The 21765-nt window shown below is 39.0% G+C and overlaps 1 protein-coding gene across 3 annotated transcripts in view; it reads left to right on the forward strand.

Annotated features, from left to right (window-relative positions):
- The window catches only part of FOCAD (focadhesin), a 114050-nt gene that overhangs the window by 78181 nt on the left and 14104 nt on the right, over positions 1–21765 (forward strand). For all 3 annotated transcript variants that reach the window (XM_074165952.1, XM_074165954.1, XM_074165953.1), the window contains 14 exons: positions 61–149; positions 1584–1625; positions 3267–3375; positions 4203–4319; positions 6160–6398; positions 8151–8240; positions 13908–14055; positions 16074–16193; positions 17410–17532; positions 18345–18422; positions 18808–18879; positions 19044–19146; positions 20307–20387; positions 21445–21573. In XM_074165952.1, coding sequence (XP_074022053.1) covers positions 61–149; positions 1584–1625; positions 3267–3375; positions 4203–4319; positions 6160–6398; positions 8151–8240; positions 13908–14055; positions 16074–16193; positions 17410–17532; positions 18345–18422; positions 18808–18879; positions 19044–19146; positions 20307–20387; positions 21445–21573 — 1540 coding nt within the window. The remainder of the gene's footprint in view (positions 1–60; positions 150–1583; positions 1626–3266; positions 3376–4202; positions 4320–6159; positions 6399–8150; positions 8241–13907; positions 14056–16073; positions 16194–17409; positions 17533–18344; positions 18423–18807; positions 18880–19043; positions 19147–20306; positions 20388–21444; positions 21574–21765) is intronic.

A 21765-nucleotide genomic window follows, 5' to 3' on the forward strand; every position in this document is an offset into this window, starting at 1 on the left:
GAAATTTTATGATAATTGGCTGTGTAAGATCCATTTCTGAATTATTCTGTGATTCTGCAGGGGAGGCAGGCAGAGCTGGAGATGCAGTTAAAACATGGAAAAGAGGACCCTGAAGAGCTGCAGTACAAACAATTTACAGCCTGGCTCTGGTAAGGAAGTGCTTGTCTGCTCCTGTTGACTTGTAATGGCAAGTGAGGGGGCAGAGGAGGGCAAGGCTTCAAAGCCCTTAGCTTTGCAAGTTTAAAGACTGTATGAGACTACTGGATAACTGTCTGTAAGGATTCCCATACGTACAAGTTCTCAGGTACCTTCCTCCACAGTGTCTGCAACTTTGTAGGGTAAGCAGCTAGGAGTGGAAAATGATATTTGGGTTGTGTCATGTTAAGGCAGAAGGATTATGCAAAGAGCAAAACTTACTTGTAGAGAATAGTGAGCTGTCTCACGGAAACTGCTTGATAAATGTAAGCCATGGTATGATGAATGTTGTAGTGAAGTGAGTTGTTTAAAACCAAGGATATGATGCAGGCGCTGATCCCTGTCCTCAACTACTTCTGTTTCAGTCGGCTGAGGAGTATCTCTAAGTCTGTCAGGATTTAGCCATGTATGTGCATGGCCAGGGGGACAAGGTGGAAAGTGGGAGGCTTCACAGAGAGAAAGAACTACGTATCCGTGGACAGTATAAATATCTGTTTCTGTGTTTGTTCATAAGTGCATTGGGAACAAAGTATGCATAAACAAACCCAAAATGCCTTTTCCCCATTTCAGTCAAAAATGTGTTAAAGTCCCACTCAAGAGAAATACCAAGTTTGTGTCTGTTGTTTTATTCCAGCTAAGTCTAGATTAGAGGGTTCATAGTAAGATCCAGAATGATATGGTATTGTAGAAGAGATTCGTTATGTAGCAGTGGCGCAATCCCTTCCTTGACAGAATATAAAGAGAAGCGTTTTCCAGGTGAGAAGAATGCATATAGCAATGCTGCTTTTGTAGATTCTTCTGAACCGATTTCTGCTCTGTATTTCCTAAATAGTGTTAATGTAAGCTATGTCAAAAATCAACAGAATTCCCTTTAACAGTAGAGAAATCAAAGCAGTAAGTGAACAGAGAAAAAACTACTCTTATGGCCTTCATTTCTAAGGATTCTGGTTACTATACTTCCTAAGCATAACTGTCCAAAGGGGTTTCCAGGAGTATAGTAAGTGTTGGATAAATTGTTATGGTTGCCAACTGTAAAACATTTTCATTTTAGTATACTAAGACATACACAGTGATCTGGAAACTTACGTGTAAGAGCTCAAAGAACAGATTTATGGCTATTGCATGAACCTGTGTTTTACAAAAAGTGGTATGAAGTCAAATAAGAGCCTTTTATGAAACACTGGTAGTGCACATAAGCATGAAGAAATGTTCGGTGGTACGTAAGCACATTTTAAATTTTAATGACTGTGATTAATTTATGCAAAGTCTCCTGATAGATAAGATAATTGTTAACCTAGAATGGACACATGAAAGGCATAAGGGGCAATGAGCTGAGTTTGTGCTGTAGTATAATGAACATGGTGTAATTCTTTCTGTTTCTTTTGCAGGGTCAGAGATATGTTGACCGATGTCATCAAAGGTGCTTCCAAGTAAGAACTGCTTATGTATTGCATATGAGAATGAGTTCTTTTTTGTGGCAGAAGATGTAAGATAATATTTTCTGCAGTTGGTTATCTGCCAGTACCGTGATTTCACATGACTGCTCTTCAGGAAAGAAGCTTTTGCCCAGCTTGTGCTTTGAGATTTTTACCACTGACTGTGTCTATTAGAAGGGCTGATGCCTAATGTTTTGAGTAAAGCCTGGGCAGTGCTGTATGCACTATAAGTCTGTTCTGTTTTTGACTAGCAGGCTGTTTGTCTCAAGTAGCTTCATCTGTCTAGAAGCTGGCTGGTCTTTAGTGGAGTATGGGCTCTTCAAAACTGCCCCACTTTCTGTTAAGGTGTCTTTCCTGTGCCCAGATGCCCCCAGAGACAGAACATTACATGTTTTCAGATTATGACAAGCTTGTTCATTTGCTATTGGAATTAGTGCATGGCTTTCAGGCAGCAATAAGTACCTTCCTTCATAGACGGGTTTAACTTCTTCCTTTCACTCTCCGCTGGCAGCTAGCTTCCTATTATGCTTTGCCCTTGGTTAACCTGAAACTGGCCACTTGCACAAGGCTAAGCAAAAGCATCAGAAATAGTGAATTCTCATAAGAACAAGTACTTAGACAATCTTAAATCATAAGGATGTCAGCATTGAAAGAATTACGGTGAAAGCTCACAGAGCGCTTCAACACTGGTGTTCTTGTATATGTATAAAAGATTAGTTTGAAATACTTTTGCGAGTTGAGAGTTCTGAGATAACTAAGACTTTCCATATAGGTTTGAACTTTTTCATTTTTTAACTTATTGTTCAGATATTTAAAATACTCCCAGCTGTTCCATTTCCTTGCATGTCAGTCCATCTTGAAGGAGCCAGAGAAGGATGAAATTGGAAGATCTATTTGATATTTTAGCTACTCAGTAAATGCCTGTGTTAAGGTATGGTAGTATAAAGAGATAAATAAAGGAGGAACAAAATAATAAACTTTAAATTTATCATATTCTGTGTCTCAGAATTAAAGTTACAATTTTAGTTATAGAAGTTCATTAGCAAAATAGTTGAGGTAGGAGCATTTGCTAATTCAGGAAGGAGTGGTAAATTTTCTTTAGGTAACAGCAGAAGGATTTCTTGTGCATAGGTCACATCTCTAGAACTAATTGTGTTTACTGACTTTCTTTTAAGAAAATACTGAGTTTTTCCTCAGTTTTTTCTTTATTCTTTCAGTAAAGAGTAAGACACTGCTCCTCTTCTTCCTGGCCCTTGTTAGCATGATATAATTTCCTAATCTATATATAGAACCTTTTATGTTGTTGATCATCAACTTCTAAAAGGTTGCATTTCATGGTGTACTTCAGAAAGAAACTTCTAAATCTGCACACTCATAAAATTTAAATTTAATGAAGGTGTGTGCTAGGCTTTACATAAAGACAAAAAAGAAAAAAGACTGAAACACTTTCATCTTCCATTCTTTCTCTGATTCCTGAAGATGAAACACGATACACTTTTGCTGAGCTAGAAGACAGCCAAATAAAGTTGCTAGGTGCAACTGGACCACCTGTAGCATAACTTTCCTGCATTGAGAGACATGTTTTGTTGCCTGTACCTCTGTTAGGTTCTTAACTGTTTGCCTTTTTCTGTCCAGAGACAGCCCAGTGGTGAAAGGAAACTCTATTTTTGCCTTGACTGGTCTTGCAGTTGCTGTATCCAAATATGAAAGCAGTCTTTCCTCAGACACTGAAGGGATGCCTGAGGTGAGTCCATCTGGGAAAGAGATTCTCTACTCTTAGTGGAGTATAATGAAGCAGCATGACCAGATGTTTAAGGGGCTGGTGAGTGGATGCAAAGTACTTTATATTTTGAAGTTCAGATTTCACCCCGCTCAGTGAATGCCAGCTGGTAGCTGCTGTGTCACCTATACAAAAGCAGTCAGAGGGTGTAGGAGCCTTCTCATAAGAAATATAACAGCTAACACATTTATTTGTTGGTTTTGACAGATGTGTTAGGGGTCTGGTGGACGTTGGAGCCCAGCCAGCCTCTTTTCTCATCTCTTAATCAGTCACAACAAAGTGTTTTAAAGTAGCATACTTGACACACTTCCTATTTTGGCATCAGCACGGCATCTTGTCATGTTTCCCTATCTGTGATGGTCCAAGTTGTATATGCAGGTATAAGAAATATCTTAAGCCATCCAATCAGCCAAAGAAAAGCTCAGACCAATGGGTGTCTATTGTAGGCTGGGTTAAATGCGTACAGTGATATGGACAATTTTTGCTAATGAATCCGGAAGGCTTAGGGTACAAAAGGCTTGCAAGGAAAGGAAGATAATGATCTCAGAGCCATTTTATTTTTTTCTTGCTGTTGTTCTGAGGTTCCCTTAGAACTATCATTTTTATCAGAACCTGATTAAAAGTAGTGTCTGGAGGGTCAGTTCTGGCAAGTAAATCAGGCTACTTACTGTACAGAAGAGTGCAAAATAATCTTATTGCTGATGGATCATAACTGGAACGTCAGCTGCTGAGCTCCTGTTCGGGTAGGACCTGATTTAAGAAAAAATAACAATGAATTTTGATTTTTGCAGATTGAACCTGATTTTCTTCCCACAAAACACTGGATTTCTATGGTCACAGAGACCCTCTTTAGTATTGTGAATAGCCGCTATCGCCCTAAAGGTCAAGTCTTCCCATGGTTCTACCAGGTACGTGTTGTGGTGTTAAAGGCAAGAGCATATATCTGGAGTTTGTAGTGTGGAGTTTCCTGGTTCTGTTTGCCATGTAGTAGTTGTAATACAGGATAATCAAAACTTTTCTTACTTTTGTTCTTTTTCTTTCATTGTGTTTTCTCCTTATATTTGGGTTTGCCTTGAGTTTTTGTCCTTGTTACCAAAATAGTAAAAACCACATGTGAGGATACATGAATGAAGGAAATTTTAAAAACAAAAAAACACTTCAAAACCTCGAATATTGTGCGTGTGTGTACAAAACAAAAGCTTCTAACATGAACGCTCTCCTCGGACCTCACTACCAAACTCTTGATTGATTCTGATGCCATTCCTTGGGGCTCTGAAGTGCGTACTTATTCAAAATCTAATACTTATGGAGCCAGTGATTCTTTTTTTACAATACCTCTTAAACCCCTGAGGGCCAGCAGAAGTTGTATCATACGTGCTTGCAATGTGATAACGAGCCTGAAATTCTCAAGCCATATAAGTGTCAGGCAGTTCTTAAGGAGGGCCAGGAGATGGACTGAAAGCTCAGTATAGACCTTAAGGAATAGGTATTGCTATCTCTGGACTATCTGTGGTTGAAACGACCAGGCTGGAGATTCTTTGTGTCATGGATGCAGAAGGGAGCTTGTGTCCTACAAGGCCAAATACCGATCTGCTAATGTATCATAATGTTTTTTAACCGGAACTTTGTTAACTGCATTCATGAACTGCGTTTAGTCCGGTAGATGAGATGTTAGCATCAAAAAGCTGAAAGTTACTGATGGACCTGAGTCAGGTCTGGCATGTGACCTCTGTCATCACTGATAGGGGACATAGGTCACCAAATCAAATACAGTCCTAAATAAATGCTAGACTAGTCAGATGTAAGGAGATTCAGCTGCTTGGTTGGCACAAGCGGTTCTTGCTGATTTGTTCTGCGACTCCTGGCTTTAAAAATAGTGCTGTTTATAAAAAGGTGGGTTTGAGGTAGAACAATGTTACAGTGTTATGTTTCTAAAATACACTATGTTTACAAAAAAAAAAATAAATAAAAAAATCTTACGGCTGTAAAATTCTAAGGCACACAATAGAAATCACTGCCTTGCAGAGTGCCTTGCCTCGTGATAGGATTTTTTCTTTTTTTTCAGAGTTGCACATGAAGGTTGATAAATATACTTTAGGCTATTACTTACAATCAGTCCATTGCTTTATTAGTAGAGGTGGCTATATGGATTTTACCTTTCAAAATGGAAAGGAATTTAAAGCCTTTGTAAGGGATCTTTGTTCTAGAAAGTGTCTCTACTGGTTATCTTGCAAGATCTCATGCTATTTTGTCATCCTAGGTATGATGCAGTTAAGGTATTGCTTTTTCCAACTCACTGAATTCTTGGTGTGTTATAATTACAGAAGCACATTAACATCAGGGCTGGTTTCTGTTTGCCCTTCTGATCACACTGCTGGATATTTTAACCAGGAAGGTGAAAACTGAAATAAACCAATGTATTTATGTGTTAAATTTTAGTTGCATCCTGTATTATCCTTTGTTTACAGTTTCATACTTAATATTATTTACACTTAGAAATTATATGCTGAATTACCTTAGTTTTAAGCTGCTTACGAGGTAATGCAAATGGAAAAGTTACCATAGAGAATACCATTAAATACTCTTTATTGCCAGATTGCAATATGACTGTGCTGCTGTTTGCTGTGTAGGTATTTATTTTAAATTCCTAAAGTGCTGAGTGTTACTAACTGGAAAGGAATTTTATTTCCCTCCCACAGGAAGAAAAGAGAAGAAAAAAAAAAAAAGATCTTTTTTATGTTTTTCTAGAAATCCTATTCAGGTGAAAATACTGCTAGTATTATAGCTCGTTCCTGTGCCGCCACTGCTTTGTCTCTCCTGGTGCCAGTTTTCATTGCATCATGCAAGGAAAAAGTTGAGGAGGTCCTGAATATGCTGACTGACAGATTACCTGGGAGACCAAATGCTGATGAGTCTCAAGCTGTTCAAATCCACATGGGCCTTGGTTTGGGGATGTTTATCTCACGTTTGTATGAAGAAAAAGTCAGGTAAGGATTACCATACATAATTCAGGTGTGCAAATTACTTCTTCCTTTTTTTCCTGCATGTGGCCTTAAATTCTGAGGAATTAAAGTATTTACAAGCCATAGGCAAATTATTCTTGAGGGGGTTTGCAACGTTTCTTAAAAGGTCAGTCTTCACCACCCACTCACCCAGAGCTATCCTGAATGTTTTGCCATTCTTTCAAGGTGAATGATTAATTTTCATAATAACTTAAAGTACATGTGCAAAGCAGTCAGCTAGAAGGGCCACACATATGCTTTCAAAGGGGACTAGCTGCCCTAGGAGACTTAACAGTAAAATAATTCACAGTTCTCATCGGTTCCTTTCTGAGTGGTGCTCTGGACACTGGATAGTGTCCACTTGAATCATGTGAGTTACACATACGGGGATAGAGCTACCATAGAAGTATTGTAATGGGCTGTCTCTAAGGCATGCTGCTACAGCTATTTTGGCAGAGAAGAGATGTTCTGAGGTTGGTAGAATGTGCCTCCTTTGCAGAAGTGTTGGCCTCAGTTACAAATTTCCAATGATTCCAGAGAAATTAAGAAGTAGGTTTGGCTTTATGCTTCTCCAGCTTCATGACTACTAGGGATTCTGTCTGCCTATATACCCATAATAAATATTTAACTGGTGCACAAGCACAGATATCAAACAGATTTGGCTGTCAGTTGTTAATTGGCTCAGTGAAGCTAATGTTTCTGACTCACCTGCCTTTGTTAAAACACCGTGCAGCACCTGCTCTGTTGTAATTTTCGTACTTTGGTGTCTTGATGCCTTGCTGCCTCTGAATCGGACACATAATTTGGGGATGGACTCTCTGGACTATTAGTCAGTGGTGACAACTAAGCTACACACAAGCACTGAAAGGCTCTTAAGGAGGATGATGTTAGATCAGCTTGGTATTTTGGAGTATGTGAATCTTTACTTTGGGTTTGGGGTTTTTTGTTGGTTGGTTGGTGAGGGATGTTGAAATTAATAAATAAATAAAAATAAATAAAATAAAATATAATGAATAAAATAAAAATAAATAAATAAAAACTAATAAATTAAAATAAATAAATAAAAATGAATAAAAAATTCCTGTAGACTAAATAAGTTTTTATTCTTCCACTGCCCCACATAATTTCAAAGTTAATCTCAAACATTCTTCCAAGTATTGACTTGCAACAACAGCAAAACTTGTACAAATGTAGCTATAACTAAAATCATAGAGTTAGTTTGCATTAAAAATGTGCTGTTCATTAGAAAACTGTGTAGGTATTTTGTAAAAGGGCAGTCCTTGTGACATCTTTGGAGTGAGAGTAAATGCTTCATTTTTTATCAATAAGTTAGGCAAAAAGATGGAGACAGAGATTTACGGAAGTAATATCTTAAAATGCCGTGAATTTTCAACTTACACATAGCTACAGGTTTAGCTAAGATCATGTTCTATCAGTATCTTCCTCCTACTGTCAGGTGTGTTTTACAAATTCTTGGTGTTATAGCAATAATGGTTGCCAGTTAATGTCTGAATGTGTTTTTATTATTTGTATATGAGTATCTTTATATGAACGTGACACAAATGACCAGTCACATAGTTATTACTTACAGAGTAGCATGAGAACCGTTACATCAAGAAAAGAACTGTATTTACTGGCACGTTCCATCTTGGAGGATGTTTAATATCCTATATTATCTAAAGAGCAGGGCTGTGTTAGGGGTTTTTTTTATGCTTCTGTTTTGTTTTGGTTTTGTAGTGAGGTACCTGGTCAACAGATGAACTTAGTTCTAATGAAGTCCCTGGATGTGCTGGAAGACTGCTGCTTTGACACCAGTCTGGAGTACAAGTGAGTTTTCCTTTATTACTGATGATATTTTGTTTTATTTTGAGCTCCACCTTTTTAATTTTATTCTTTCATTCTACACAGGAGTATAAGGATAGGATAAGGACACAGCGTGTTCTGAGTAATGCCCCAGAATCACCAATTCATGCAGGCTGGCAAGACCTTCTTCGGAGGTCCACATCACTCCCCAAAACAGACTTAGCCATGGACTTAGACTACATTGCCCAAGGCTTTATAGTCAGGGTTTGAACCCCCAAGACTGGAGACAGCACAATGTCTTTGGCCGTGGCTCCACTTTTGGGCTGTTCTTATCTTTGTCTGAATGTCTGATGTTTCAGCTTGCGCCCAGTGCCTCTCAGCCTCCCACCATGCAAGAGCCCAGCTACATCTCCTCAGTCCTTATCTGTCAGTGCTGGAAATATTGTTGGGTGCCCCCAGAGCCATCCCTTCTCACAGATGAACCAGCTGTGGTCCTACAGGCTCTCCTCTCAGGGCAAGGGCTCCAGCTTCACTGCCTTGGTAGCCTTCCATTAACTTGGTCCAGTTTTGTTTGTGCCTTTCCTGCATTCAGAGAAGTTTTGAAGGTGTGTTAGTGAGCACAGAATAGAGAGGTGATCCTTCTTCGCCTGGCTGTCTTGGCTGTGTCTTGCTCATGTTCCTGCGCACTGCTGGTCATCTTCACTACCTGGGTGCATGTCTGGCCCCAGTTCAGCTTGCTGCCCACCAGTGGCCAGGGCTGTCCCCAAGAGCCCAGCCCCTTTCTTCCCAGCCTGTCTGTTGCCAGATGCAGGCTGTGAGATGGTGCTAGTGGAATTTCAGGATGTTCCTGCACGCTTATTCCTATATGTACCATTTCTTCTAACTGGGTGTGTCCATAAATAAATATATATATAATACTTTATATATGAAAATATAGAAATATATGGATGTGTGCAGAGAAGGGTCTAGAGCACAAGCCATATGAGAAGCGGCTGAGGGGTCTGGGGTTGTTCAGTCTGGAGAAAAGGAGGCTGAGGGGAGACCTTATTGCCCTCTACAGCTACCTGGAGGGAGATTGTAGCCAGGTGGAGGTCGCTCTCTTTTCCCAAGTAATAAGCAATAGGATGAGAGGAAATGGCCTTAAGTTGCACCAGGGAAGGCTTAGATTAGATATTGGGAAAAAAAAAATATTCACTGAAAGGGTTGTTGAGCATTGGAACAGGCTGCCCATGGAAGTGGTTGAGTCACCATCCATGGGGGTATTTGAGAGGTGTAGATGTGGTGCTTAGGGACATCGTTTAGTGATGGACTTGGCAGTGTTAGGTTAACAGCTGGACTCGATGATCTTAAAGGTCTTTTCCAACCTAAGTGACTCTATGATTCTACACGTCTAACACAACACACACAGTTTCTTTCCATACACTCACTGCTGCAAGGTGAAAAGAAGCAGTGACCACCACTGCTAATGCCTGCCAACCCACAAGTGAAAGCCTTGGGCGTGTATACAGATCCTCACAGTCTTCTCACAGGCAGTGGGAAGACCAGCAGTTCTAGGAGCAGGGCTGCTCATCTTACCTGCACATGTTCATTAATGGAAGATGTTTTCAAAGTTCTTCCTTGGTGCTCTTGAGTGGTTGCCAGGGTGTTCAACGAAGTCTAGCTGCTTCTGCACTGGAGCCTGTTACTGGAATGTGCACATGTGTACAGTACAGTGTGAGCTCCAGAAGCAGCTGGCTCATGCGGCTTATTTATCTGGGGAGCCAGGCTGTTAATTTAACAGCTGTGGATGACATGTTAAATACTGAGTAAAGCAAATATATTTCATTTAATCAACTGAAGTTATGCTTCAGGTGTCTCAAAGAGAGGAGCAGCCCACCAGAAGGGCAAGAAAGTATTGAATGCTACTGCACAATTACTAGCATTGGCAAACATGGAATAATTGAACAATAGAACATGTGTTAGCTGCCATTAAACAACTAACATAACATAGTAGTATGTGTCTTGCACAGTTGTAATTTCCCTTTTAAATCAGGGAAGGAACTTCTGTATCTTGAGTGCCTCAGTGTGGGTGCACAATGTTTTATTTGATTTTGAACATTATTCTGCCCAGCTTTTCCCTGTTCAAAGGCAACAGCAATAATTCCTGTTTGCCTTTGCCCTCCCTGTCTCCATTGGACCTTTGGGCTGTGAACCCAAATTCTCTTTTTCCGTTAAAATCGGGTTGCAAGTTTCTTGAGAGCAGTTATATTACGTGGTACAGATATGGGAGAAACAGAGTTCCCTTTTTTTCTGAATGCCAGAAAAGTGGGACATCTCACACACTAAAGGACGTTATTGAGAAAGAGAGGCTTCGGCTGAATTTCTGAGTTTTGTTTTGTTTTTCAACCTTGGGTATCTAGATAGGAAAGTGGTTTATCAATGCATGTGCTATGCAAACTGGAGCTGACATAACCATGCTTCACTAATCATTTCAGCCTTGATAGGAGTGTTGTTGTTGTTATATATAATTTTCTTCATTTAATTAGGAGAATTCTCTTTTTAAAATTGGTGGGCCTGGAAGAAGTAAGAGGAGTGAAGAAAACAGTTGTTTTCAATAAGCAGTGTGAATCTTTCCCTGAGCCAGTGCTTTGGCTCAGTGAGAGTCCACTTATGTTCCTTAAGAATCTCTACATCTGTTTAAGTTGCATAAAATACTCCAAACTTAACATTTCCTCTTAGAAAAGGTCACCGTGAGAATAATGCCCGTAAGTCAGTACTCTTTTATCTATCATAACCACACAGGGAAAAAAACCAAAAGTGAAACTCATAATCTTTTAAAGGGGGAAAAACATTTCTGATGGTTAAGCATGTTAATACGGTGCTGCTTCAGTTTTTAATTGAAACGGAGTTTCAGAGATTGCAGAGCCCTAAGAGCTTTACAGTTGCTCCTGATTTTAAATGGAATGCACTCAGACATTGTCAGGAGATCTGTCAGTAGACCTTAAACCTGCTTTTATGTTAAACAGAAACTGAAATAAGTTTAACTGATATATCCCTTTCCAGTATACACATGTATGGAAAGTGGGCATCACAGGTGATTTAGACAGTCCTTTATGCTACTAGGTTTTGTCAGGCTTATTGGTTACAGAAGCTATATAATAGCTCATTTTTTCTCCCAAGCCTAACTTAAATAGGGCATAGGTTCAGCAAGCGTGTACATTCATGGCTGTTAACTTTTCCAGTTCTTCATGTAGATTATCTTCAATAGATTTTTGTCAGATCAGCCTCAGTGTACTGGGAAAACATGGTAAGTAAGTAATTTTAAAAAAAATCCAAAACAGGGTTTCAGTTGTAATAGTACAGCACATATGGGTAACAAACATAGCCATACATATGGTCCCTATATTGGAAGGTCTTGCTTCCTTTATTTCCCCTCCCCACACACCTTCCTGCAAACCATGAAAAACATGTTGAAGATTGGGTTAATTCTGATATTTTGAAAGGTTTGCATGTAAAACATATTTCCATGGGGCAGTAGAGTTTTCCGTCTTGCATTGTTACATTCCCCATATTGAAGATGAATTCTACAAGACCCTTGCAGATGTGGCTTTTTGTATAAAGTTGTTGCATGGCAGAAGTAGCTTGCATCTGTAAGAATAAATATTGGGCAAATGAGAAACGTTGATAAACGTTGAGTAAAGATGTGGTAAAGAGCAAATTGTTGTGAAACTTGAAATACATAGTCACCTTCCTTTGAATTGCTATGTGGAACATTAACTTTTTATGATGTTTTTTGCAAGGTTAGTAGCTGCTTGATTTGGCTTTAAAGCATTTTCAATCAAAACTGTCATCAAACTTTGATATTGTTCTTACAGAATCCTGACAAGCTCCACTGACTGTGGTATTATCAGGGTTTGGCCCTTAAAAAATACCAGTTTTCCTTCATCCTAAAATACAAACCCTTATTTTGTTTCATTATTTGTTCATCGAGTCCATCATTCTGTGACGTAATGGACTGCACTGCCCTGTACATGACATTATTGAGATAAATGACAGTAGATTCAGAGATGATTCATGACAATAGCGCAGTATGTCTGATGCACTGGCAGTAAAACACTTAAAACATGCTGGAAAATCTGAGATACCGTGTGGATGAAGTGCACTTAAATACAATGTAGATCACAAACAATGTGCCCAAGTGAAAACAATTGCTAGTTACAGAAAGGGGGGAAGAAGGGGTGAAGTTTTACTTCAGTTCCCACTTATGTTTTGGGTCTTTGCAAGGAGTCAGTAATACTAAAAAATGTAGCTCTAATTAGGAACTTTCTTGCATATAAACCATGTCCTCATTTTGTTGGCTGTTCATTAATTTGGATATGCTAGTTACTTAAAAATGTTGATTACAAAGGGTTGCTTCATCTTCTTTGCGGGGAAGAAGAAGACAGCACTGCCAAGACACCACCCCAAGTCTTCTAGCTATGCTCATCATCTTCATCCCCAGTTACTGAAAAACATTAGCTTATAAGTATGCCTGAAATCATTCTCAGAACTTTCGTTTTTACTTAGTTGAGTAAAAGCAGTAACTCTTCCCATTTTGACGTTGGATAGCAGAAACTTAGAAGAATGCCTAAGATCTAGCCATGTTCATTTGACTGCTCACTACATGCAGTGTCTGTCATTAGCACGCTCAGGGAGATGCGCACGGAAAAAAAATCTGCAGATAAGAGCTGCTTCTTATAGATGTTGTGTGAGTGTGCCAGTGAGAGATCACCTTCAGAGCAGTGAGTATCTGCTATGCTTTTAGTATCTCATGATGGCAGCCAGAACTGTTTGGGAATTTTCTCACAAAACTCTTCAGTGTTAGGACTGATGGCCTGTGGAAACTGAAACTTGTTGCAGGAGCACAGATGCTGAATTTAGTAAGGGTTCTCTGGTTCAGAATGGGATTTCTGGTCAAATCTGAAAAAGGGAGAGACCATGAAGCTGTTTGTGCCAGCTGCCCTATTAAATTATGTACTTTGAGGCTATGGTCATCTTGTTGCAATTTTAAGTATCCTCAGCATCAAACAGTTGTTAGTTGTGCTGGATATGTCTGCCCTGTTGTAGCTAGCGGGTCCGCTGTTGCATGTGCATATTTTAATACATACGGGTTAGAATATATACCTGATGCTCATGTTCTAAAATGCAAGTGAATACTTTAATCTGTACAGCCATCATAGCCACTCACTGGCTCAGTCACTAATTTCATTATTTTTGCAAAGTGAAAGAACAGACCCTAATGCAGCCAGCAGACCTGCAATTAGCATGTTGAACTGGGATATCAGAGTTTGGGGTATCAGTGCAAATCAGATGTGGAAGTTTGGATCCATACTTCTGTCATACTAGTTGGATGTGCTTGTTGATGGGGCTATTGGTTCTTCAGGGGCAGAAGGAATGAGGCTGTATGTGTAGGATTTATTATTTTAAACGCACATTTTCTTCTTATGCTCTTCTTTCATCCTTTGTCTCCCAAAAAAACATCACCTATGTGTGAAATAGAAACCATTTGTAAAATTGACTATGCTAAGTAATCATCCACAGGGATAGTTATCAGGCAAGGCCAAGAGGTCTTTTTGCTCAGCAACCTATATGTTGGCATGAAAAGAGAGTTCAGAGCAGCCAAAGCATACTTAATCTTTTTTTTTTTTTTCTTTTTTCTGTCTTCTCTTTAAGCACTGGATGTGTTTTGGGAGTAGGACTTACCCTTTCACTTATGAGTCACAGTAGCCAAACAGAATCGCGAGTGCATGTTTCCGCTTCATTGCAAAAGCTCTGCAAATACCTGGACAGCAGTGAAGACCAGAGCAGATCGGTCCAAGAGGTATGACCTCTTTTATCACATATTTTAAATCTTCCTTTTACTTTGTTGCCTCTCTTTAGTAATGGTAGACTTTTTACTGAAGCTTTGTATCTGTAGTACTGGAATGCTTGGTTTCTGTTATTTCTTTCACAATACATGGTTTTATACCTACCGAAAAAACCAATAATAATAGAATAACCTGTAATGCTGCACAAACATTAAGAAACCACCTGAAAAGACAACAGACATAATTCTTTAAAGTGCTTCTTTAATTCCTTAATCTCAACTTAAATTGTTGAAAGTTGGGTCCTGAGTAACTGTGGATATGGGTCTGTCTTACATACAGTTGTCTACTGGAAAGCAGACAGCAAGTTGCTCTCGGAGAACCTTAAAGCTAATACTTCCTCCTTCAATATGCCCTCTCTTTCCTTCTTTGAAAGCTGCTGTCACTAGCTAATGCGAATCTTGCACTTGTGAATGCTGCTTCGGCCCCATTTGATATTCTCTTTTTAACTGTGTTTTGAACACTTAAACTGAGCTCTGCTAAGTTTGAGCATGCATTTCCAGAGAGATTGGGAAGCATTCTCCGGAGATACTAAAAACCCACTGGGATGCATTCCTGTCCAGCCTGCTCTGGGTGAACCTGCTTTGGCAGGGGGGTTGGACTAGATGATCTCCAAAGGTCCCTTCCAACACCTGCCATTCTGTGGTTTAAACTTATTTTGCCAAGATATGTCCAGTAAGTTTTGACATCATCCATGTACTAAATCCATAATCTTGTTGAGGTAAAACATGAGAAGGAGAACTGGTGAAATTGGAGGAGTTTACAACAGAAAACAAGAATCGGAATAAGCAGGTGTTTTGTACAAAAACAGCAACGCTGTACCTGATGTATGTAAGCCTGCAGCAGCTGAACAGCTGAGTTGCATAATCCTGTTTTTTCTAAACAAGTTAGCAGAAATTGGTAGTATTAGTCTCTTTCCCCTCTTGGTGCTGCTCTGAGAGGTCTTTACTAAAGGTCTTCTGTAGAGTTTAATTTTTTTTTTTGGCAATATGTATGTGTTGGGGATTAGCCTTTTGCAGTTTATTGTTCATATACTAAAATGATTTGCAGCTATGGAAACATTTATCTCTCCCCAGAGATGTCAAAGTGCTTTACTGAACTTAAACTGGGTTCAATACAGCAACTGCTGAGATGAAACACAGCAACTGTTTAACATCATGAGATAGTTTGGGATGAGAAGCAAAACCTACCCTTTTCAATTAAAATCTCCGTAAGAAATTGTACAGATTATTACATAAGTAAAATTTGACCAGCACCCAGGATGAATCCTACCATATTTATGGGATGTATAGGAGGCTCTTTCAGATCTATAAATGGCTGAGATACAGTCCTGTACTTGAGAGATAACTTTGGCCTGCTTCAGCAGGAGGTACAAGCTAAGCATTACTTGCTCCAAGTCAAGTTGTTGTCAATCCTGCATAGTAGGGAGGTGCTATCTATTTCCCTTACAGTCATGTGTTTCTGTTGCTTAGCTTTGGTACAAAGGAGGTTAAACAGTTGGCACAGTTGCCGTGTTTAAAGTTCAGACTTCATTTCCTTATTCTCCATGTCTAAGGCTGAAGAGCAGAAAAGCAGTGTCTCTTGTGAATCTTTTGCAAGGACGTGAGGCTAGTGTTGCACACTGTCTGTAGGAGACAGTTCTACTACATGCGCCTCTTCTGGCCTGACAGGATCACAACACGCTGTCTATGCTCACATAAACAATTTTCAGATACTTGTGTTGAGAAGAGTGACTGCATTTGTGTGGATGATCAGGACTTTGACCTGCATAAACCCAGAAGTACTTTCCAAGCTTTAGTTGTGTTTGTTTAATGTTAGCGTCAATGAAGAATCTTTCAGAGAGGAATACACATCTGAAAGTATAAATAGAAAATGTTATGGCATTTTATCATGGTGGCACTTTGCTCCATGTGCAAATTGCTACAGTGAATCTGATGAGACACTGGTTGACAGAATTAAATAAATTTTTTTTCAGGTACTTGCCTATTCCGTGGCCTGTTGCTGTGTCTCTGCTTTCAGTGTTGGAATCATAGAAGCAGCTGAGGCTGAGGACACCATGAACAAGCTACGGACCTTAGTGGAAAATAATCAGCAGGTCATAATTCAGTGTTTGGTCTTTGCTTCAGTTCTGTTTTTCTCTTGGCTATTTAATATTGAATACTGCTTTACCCAGACTGTAACTTCAAGAAAATTATATTGATCAACTTTCAGCATTAACTAACATTGAGCAAGTTGCACATACCATGCAATTATCAAGACTACCACTTGATCCATTGATTTCATTGTCTACAGGTGTATAGCAATTGCCAGACAGTGAAATAAAAACAGATTTTATACGTTTGATTGCATTTAGCAGGAAAAGTGGTTCTTTTGAGTTCTTCATGTCTTTAGTCCCTGCATTCTGCCAATTTTTGTCTCTTTTATAACAAGCAAATAGCGACAGAACAAGAGGGAATGGATTCAAGCTGCAACAGGGTAGGTTTAGACTGGACATTAGGAAAAAATTCTTTACAGTAAGAGTGATCAGACACTGGAACGGGCTGCCCAGGGAGGTGGTTGAGTCACCGTCCTTGGATGAGTGTAAGAGTCGTTTAGATGTGGTGTTGGGGGATATAGTATAGGGGAGAACTTTGTAGAGTAGGGTGGATGGTTGGACTCGATGATCCCAAGGGTCTTTTCCAACCTGAATGATTCTATGATTCTATGTTTCTTCAGATTCTTTTTCTTAGTAGGAAAATACTTCTACTATGCTCTTCTGAATTTTTGCATTCCCTTAGCTACCAGATAGTGCATCATAATCATAGCCACAGCTTCCTTCATGTGTCTTTTACATCCCTAGTGCCTTAGGGTTACCCTCTAAAAATGCCAACAGTAATCCCCATATTTCAGTGTATGTTCTTTTTTGTTAAATACTTGCCAGAGAAAAAAAAAGCCGGGGGAGGGAGGGGAAGGGGCGAAACAACCATTTTGAATCAAAGCCTGCTATTATACTAATTAAGTATTTATAATGTTTATGTGCAAAATAAGATAAGTCAAAACAAACTACCTTTGCTACAGCTTTTTATCTTTGTATCAGAAAGTCTATTTTAAAATAAAGGCTTCGGAACAATCTGTGTGCCGAAGATCAGCATTTAATATCAGAAAATCCTATGTCCCTTGAAATAAGAGAGGATCCAGTATTTAAGACAAAGACATTTCTTCTAATTATTGGGAAATAATAAATATTTAAGTAATATTTCAACAATAAATGTAAAAAGCATATAGAATCCTTTGCAAGATCTGTTTTTTAATGTGTCTTTTTCATCTTGCAGACTCACAGTTTTGCTTTAGCTCTAGGTGCAATAGTACATGGTTTGTCAGCTTGTGGTCACGGAAGAGCTGAAGAGCTGAATAACAGACTAATGCCAGCCTGGATAAAAATTGTGCTTGCAGAGGTAAATGAGTTTGAATTCATATCCTGGTTTGGATTTTGTTTGGTTGGGTTTTTTTGTTTCTGTTTTTCTGGGTGAGGGTGGGTGTGATTTTAAATGAACAGGAAGGACATAATTTTCCTTGCTTCTACTGGAGTGATGCTAGGAAAAGTTAGGACTATCTGAACATGCTGTTTGTTTGATATTTGGAAGCAAAAATATACCTTTGGGCTGTTTGCTAAAGGAAGAAGACACTTTCTCCTCTGCTTGGATGATTAATGGGAAATGCTTATCTCAATGAGATCTTAATCTGGACATCTTTACTAACTTGGAACAATATCCAAGGATAAAATGTAGGTTATTAAATGAAGATGCCTTGTGAAATTAGGTGCTTCTTATCAAAATTACACTAACAGAATGGTGATTATAGTGCCTCAGTTGTTATAATAATTTAATTTATCTTGTAACAAAAATTTTGTGTTTGAAATCAAACTCTAAACTTAACCTTCAGCTGCAATCTTAATATGTGTCAATAAAGAAACAGTGTTTCAGAGTTGAATTGCAATGGCATATTTTGTGGGATACAGACTGCTAGAAGTGCATGATGATTTCAGATGGTGGGGAAAGGAGGGAAGCTCCATATAAAGCCTTTCATTCAGCAAGAGAGGGGTGAATAATTATCCAGCGTGCTGGAGTCTGTCCTGAAAAGGTTTCTGGGATAAGAGGTGTACAAGTGGTAGCAGTCATGGTTTTTAAGTTGGAAGAAACAAGGGTTTTGTCCTACAATAGTGTTGTTTGACTGCACTGACTTACCAATCCTGAATATATGTTTCCAGGGTTCTCCAACAATGCAACGTCTGGCTGCTGTCACTGGGCTGGTTGCACTGGTGGGCTCTGAAGGAGGCATAATACAGGTAAGAACTTGCAAGCAGATGGTACTTTTATGTCTTCCAGAAGTTTGGCTAGAAAACAAGATGGAATGACATCCTCTGCACCCTTACAGCAGCGGTTATATACCAGAGCATCCCATTTATGCAATGGTGGCACATGTTGGGTGTGAACCAAGCAGGATAGAATTGCAATGTGTAAAATGAGGCCAGTTCCATTTTTCCCATTGTATTCCCCATGTGCAGTGCCACTGGGGAAAAGTTTACAGCCACGTAGGCTTTCTCCTTTTCTCCTCACACAAAAAGGCATGTGTGCAACTGTAATCTGTCTTTCCAGTACCTGTTCTCTGTTCTGTTGTTTCTTTTTTCCCCTATAAAATTCACATCATATATTTTTCTTTTTCTCTGGCAGCTGAAATCTGACAGTATTCAGTCCTCCCAGTTTCAAAGTAAGCTGAATGAAGTCATCAGAACCCTTACACAGGTAAGAAGGTGGCCTCTGTTTCCTGCTTTGAATAATGCACTAGGGTACTGTGACACCTTGCATGAACAGGCCAAATCTGTTTAAAGAAACTGCTAATGGCTGTGTTTCTTGAATGAGGCAAAGTAAGGAAATTTGTCTAACCTGGTGGTTTATTGTCTCAACAGATAATCAGTTTTTCAGGGCAGATTGGCCTTCAGACAAATGCAGCAGCGCTTTTGGGACGCCTTCATATGTCCTGTTTGTCTTCTACCCAGAACAGGGCATCTGGTAAGATGCTTTATTATTGCTGCTTAAAGAACATATAGAAGTAGCACCAAGCTAAAAAGGCAGCAAGGGACACCTTAGACAATACAGGCTAGACAGTCCTGTTAAATGACAGGACAGGCTTTGAGTTGGAGACCCCATGGTCCTGTGTGCCAAATCTAAAGGCTGGAACATGAAGCAAGAATCCGTGTGCTGAATAGGATCCCCCCATCAGCTTTTACTTGCAGTATTGGAGTAAGATTTTAAGTTGTTCTGGTCAAACTTATATATTGCTTCTGTCTTTATTCTCTTATAGAATAAACTGTAAAGACGTTTATGTAAAGATACATGTGGCACGTGTTTGACATCTACATTATCCAGTCTATGCCCTTAGAACTGATTCATCTACTCTTTGTTTTAGGACTTCCCACTGTATAAAAAAAACAGCACTTAAAAATTGGTCCATAACAAGAGAAAGCTTTTTAAAAAAGTATTCTTCTAGAAGACATCTTCTGTGGTTAGCTGAAGTAAAAAACTAGTGTTCTATGTCATTTCAGCATAGCAGTTAGCATGAAAATTCGTATTCTGTTGATAAATCATTACCTTCTGCTGTTATTTCAACATCTGTTGGTAAAAAATATAGGCAAGGTTACACCATGGATGAAATACCAGTGATAGGAAGGAGCTAATGTAGTGGAAGCCGTTCACTTCAGTGTGAACCAAGTTGGGAACCAATAATACGAAGTGTAGATAAATGTCCTCATCACAGAAAAAAAAATTATTGGAGTTTCTAATTTTGTGTAAATGTTTCTGAGGTTAAATAGATATGGAATGTCTCTGTTGTATTAAATTTACTAAGTAAGTGTTTGAAGCTCTCCCTTTTAAAGCCTGGCTTTCAGTGGCTGATATGTTTTAAGGAAGTTCTTCTTGCTAGTTTTTCACTTGGTCAATTAATTTGTTTTTTCAGACCTAGCACCTCTCACCAACATGAATATTTAGCTTGCCTTAAAAGTGGAAAGGCCAATGCATCTATCAATAATCTTGTGGTCTTAATGCTTTTAGTCACGTACAGAATTAGTTAGCTCAAACATAGCTCAGTTTGGCCTTTGAATTTACAGGACAGCTGGAAGATATAATTGCTGCTGACATGTTTTAGTATATAAACAGTCTTTTTGCCTTCACAGTTCCGCCAGATTTTAGCTACTTGCCTGAAAACAGCTTTATCAGGGCAGCCATTGACTTTGCCATTGAAGGTGGAAAGAAAGGTAAGAAGGCATCAAACTACAATAGTCCTCTGGGAAATTTGTTACGATTATAAAAGGTGATCCTAATAACCCACTTTTATTTACTTAGAGAACTTTTCTAAATACTAATTTAGTAGTATTTTTACTCTCTAAACAAAAAAATTGAGTAACACTCGAAAAGCTAAAGTACAATTGTGTAGTTAGGGCATTAGTTTTCTCCACGGAATTTTTTTTACTTTTAAAACCCTTTCCCCTTCCTGCTGTGTCTGTGAGATGATGCAAATTCCCTGGGGGAATGAAAGTCAAATCACTTTTAAGTGTTAACATGCAACCTCAGGCATACTCTATCATCAGGCAAATTTTCCACTGCCCCTTATTTCAGTGATCCTAGGTTAAGAGTCTCTGTAACAGAGTGGTGTTCAAAGGGGTTACTGCTATGTGTGATAATTGCAAAGGAATGTGAAGAAAATGTGCTGTTACATGAGGAGTGCTAGTTAAAGAGAGATACCATCTTGGAGTACAGTCTTAAGGGAGATAAAGCAGAGGAGATTATTCCTGTGTGGACCTAAGTGAGCTCGCTGCTGTCCTATGAACCGGGCTTTGCTTTCAATGGAGGTAAAAATTGTCCATGCTTTGCCTCCAGGAGGACTTTCACTAACTCTCTGTGTTTAAGTAACACAGTGTGTAGCAAAAGTCAGCACCTGTCCAGGATGGGGAGGGAGAGCATTGTCAGAAAACTTGGCTGTTCTCCTACTAACAAATGCAAAGCCACTACCCTACTAGATGAGGAGTATCTGTAATTAACTCATGTATTGGTTCAAGGGGAAGGAACCAGAAATTTTCTATTTATCAGTAATAGAAAGCCTTTTTTGATAGGACATTAATGTTAAAAATACAACTGTTGATTACAAACAAAAGATAGCTAATTCTCAGATACAAAAAGAAATAGTAATCTTATGATGCTTTTTAGCATTTCACTACAGATTGCTCTTCAGTGCAGTATTCACATTTTTTTGTGAGCTATTTAGCCAAATGTGTGTGTATAAATTTCAGACTGTGATTGAATCTTCTGTTGTAGGCCCTGAATCTGTTCCAGCTGACCTGGTGAAAGTAGCACTGGCACCCATTGCATTAGTTGGAGAAAGCCATCAGTATCCACCTGTAAACTGGGCATCCATTCTTTCTCCTTTGATGAGGCTAAACTTTGGTAAGGTTAATAGTTTTCTACTATTAATGACTACTTGTCACAAGACTTCTTTAATAACACAACTTTCACAAACTTCAGAGCCCACTTCACGGCTTGAAGTTATTGCAGGGACTGAAGTGTTTACTATGCTTTCAAGGCCAACTTTTTAACATTTGCAAGTATATTTTTGAGAAAAATTGTGTGGACAGTTTC

The sequence above is a fragment of the Numenius arquata genome, chromosome Z (assembly GCF_964106895.1).
Source record: "Numenius arquata chromosome Z, bNumArq3.hap1.1, whole genome shotgun sequence".
Lineage (NCBI taxonomy): Eukaryota > Metazoa > Chordata > Aves > Charadriiformes > Scolopacidae > Numenius > Numenius arquata.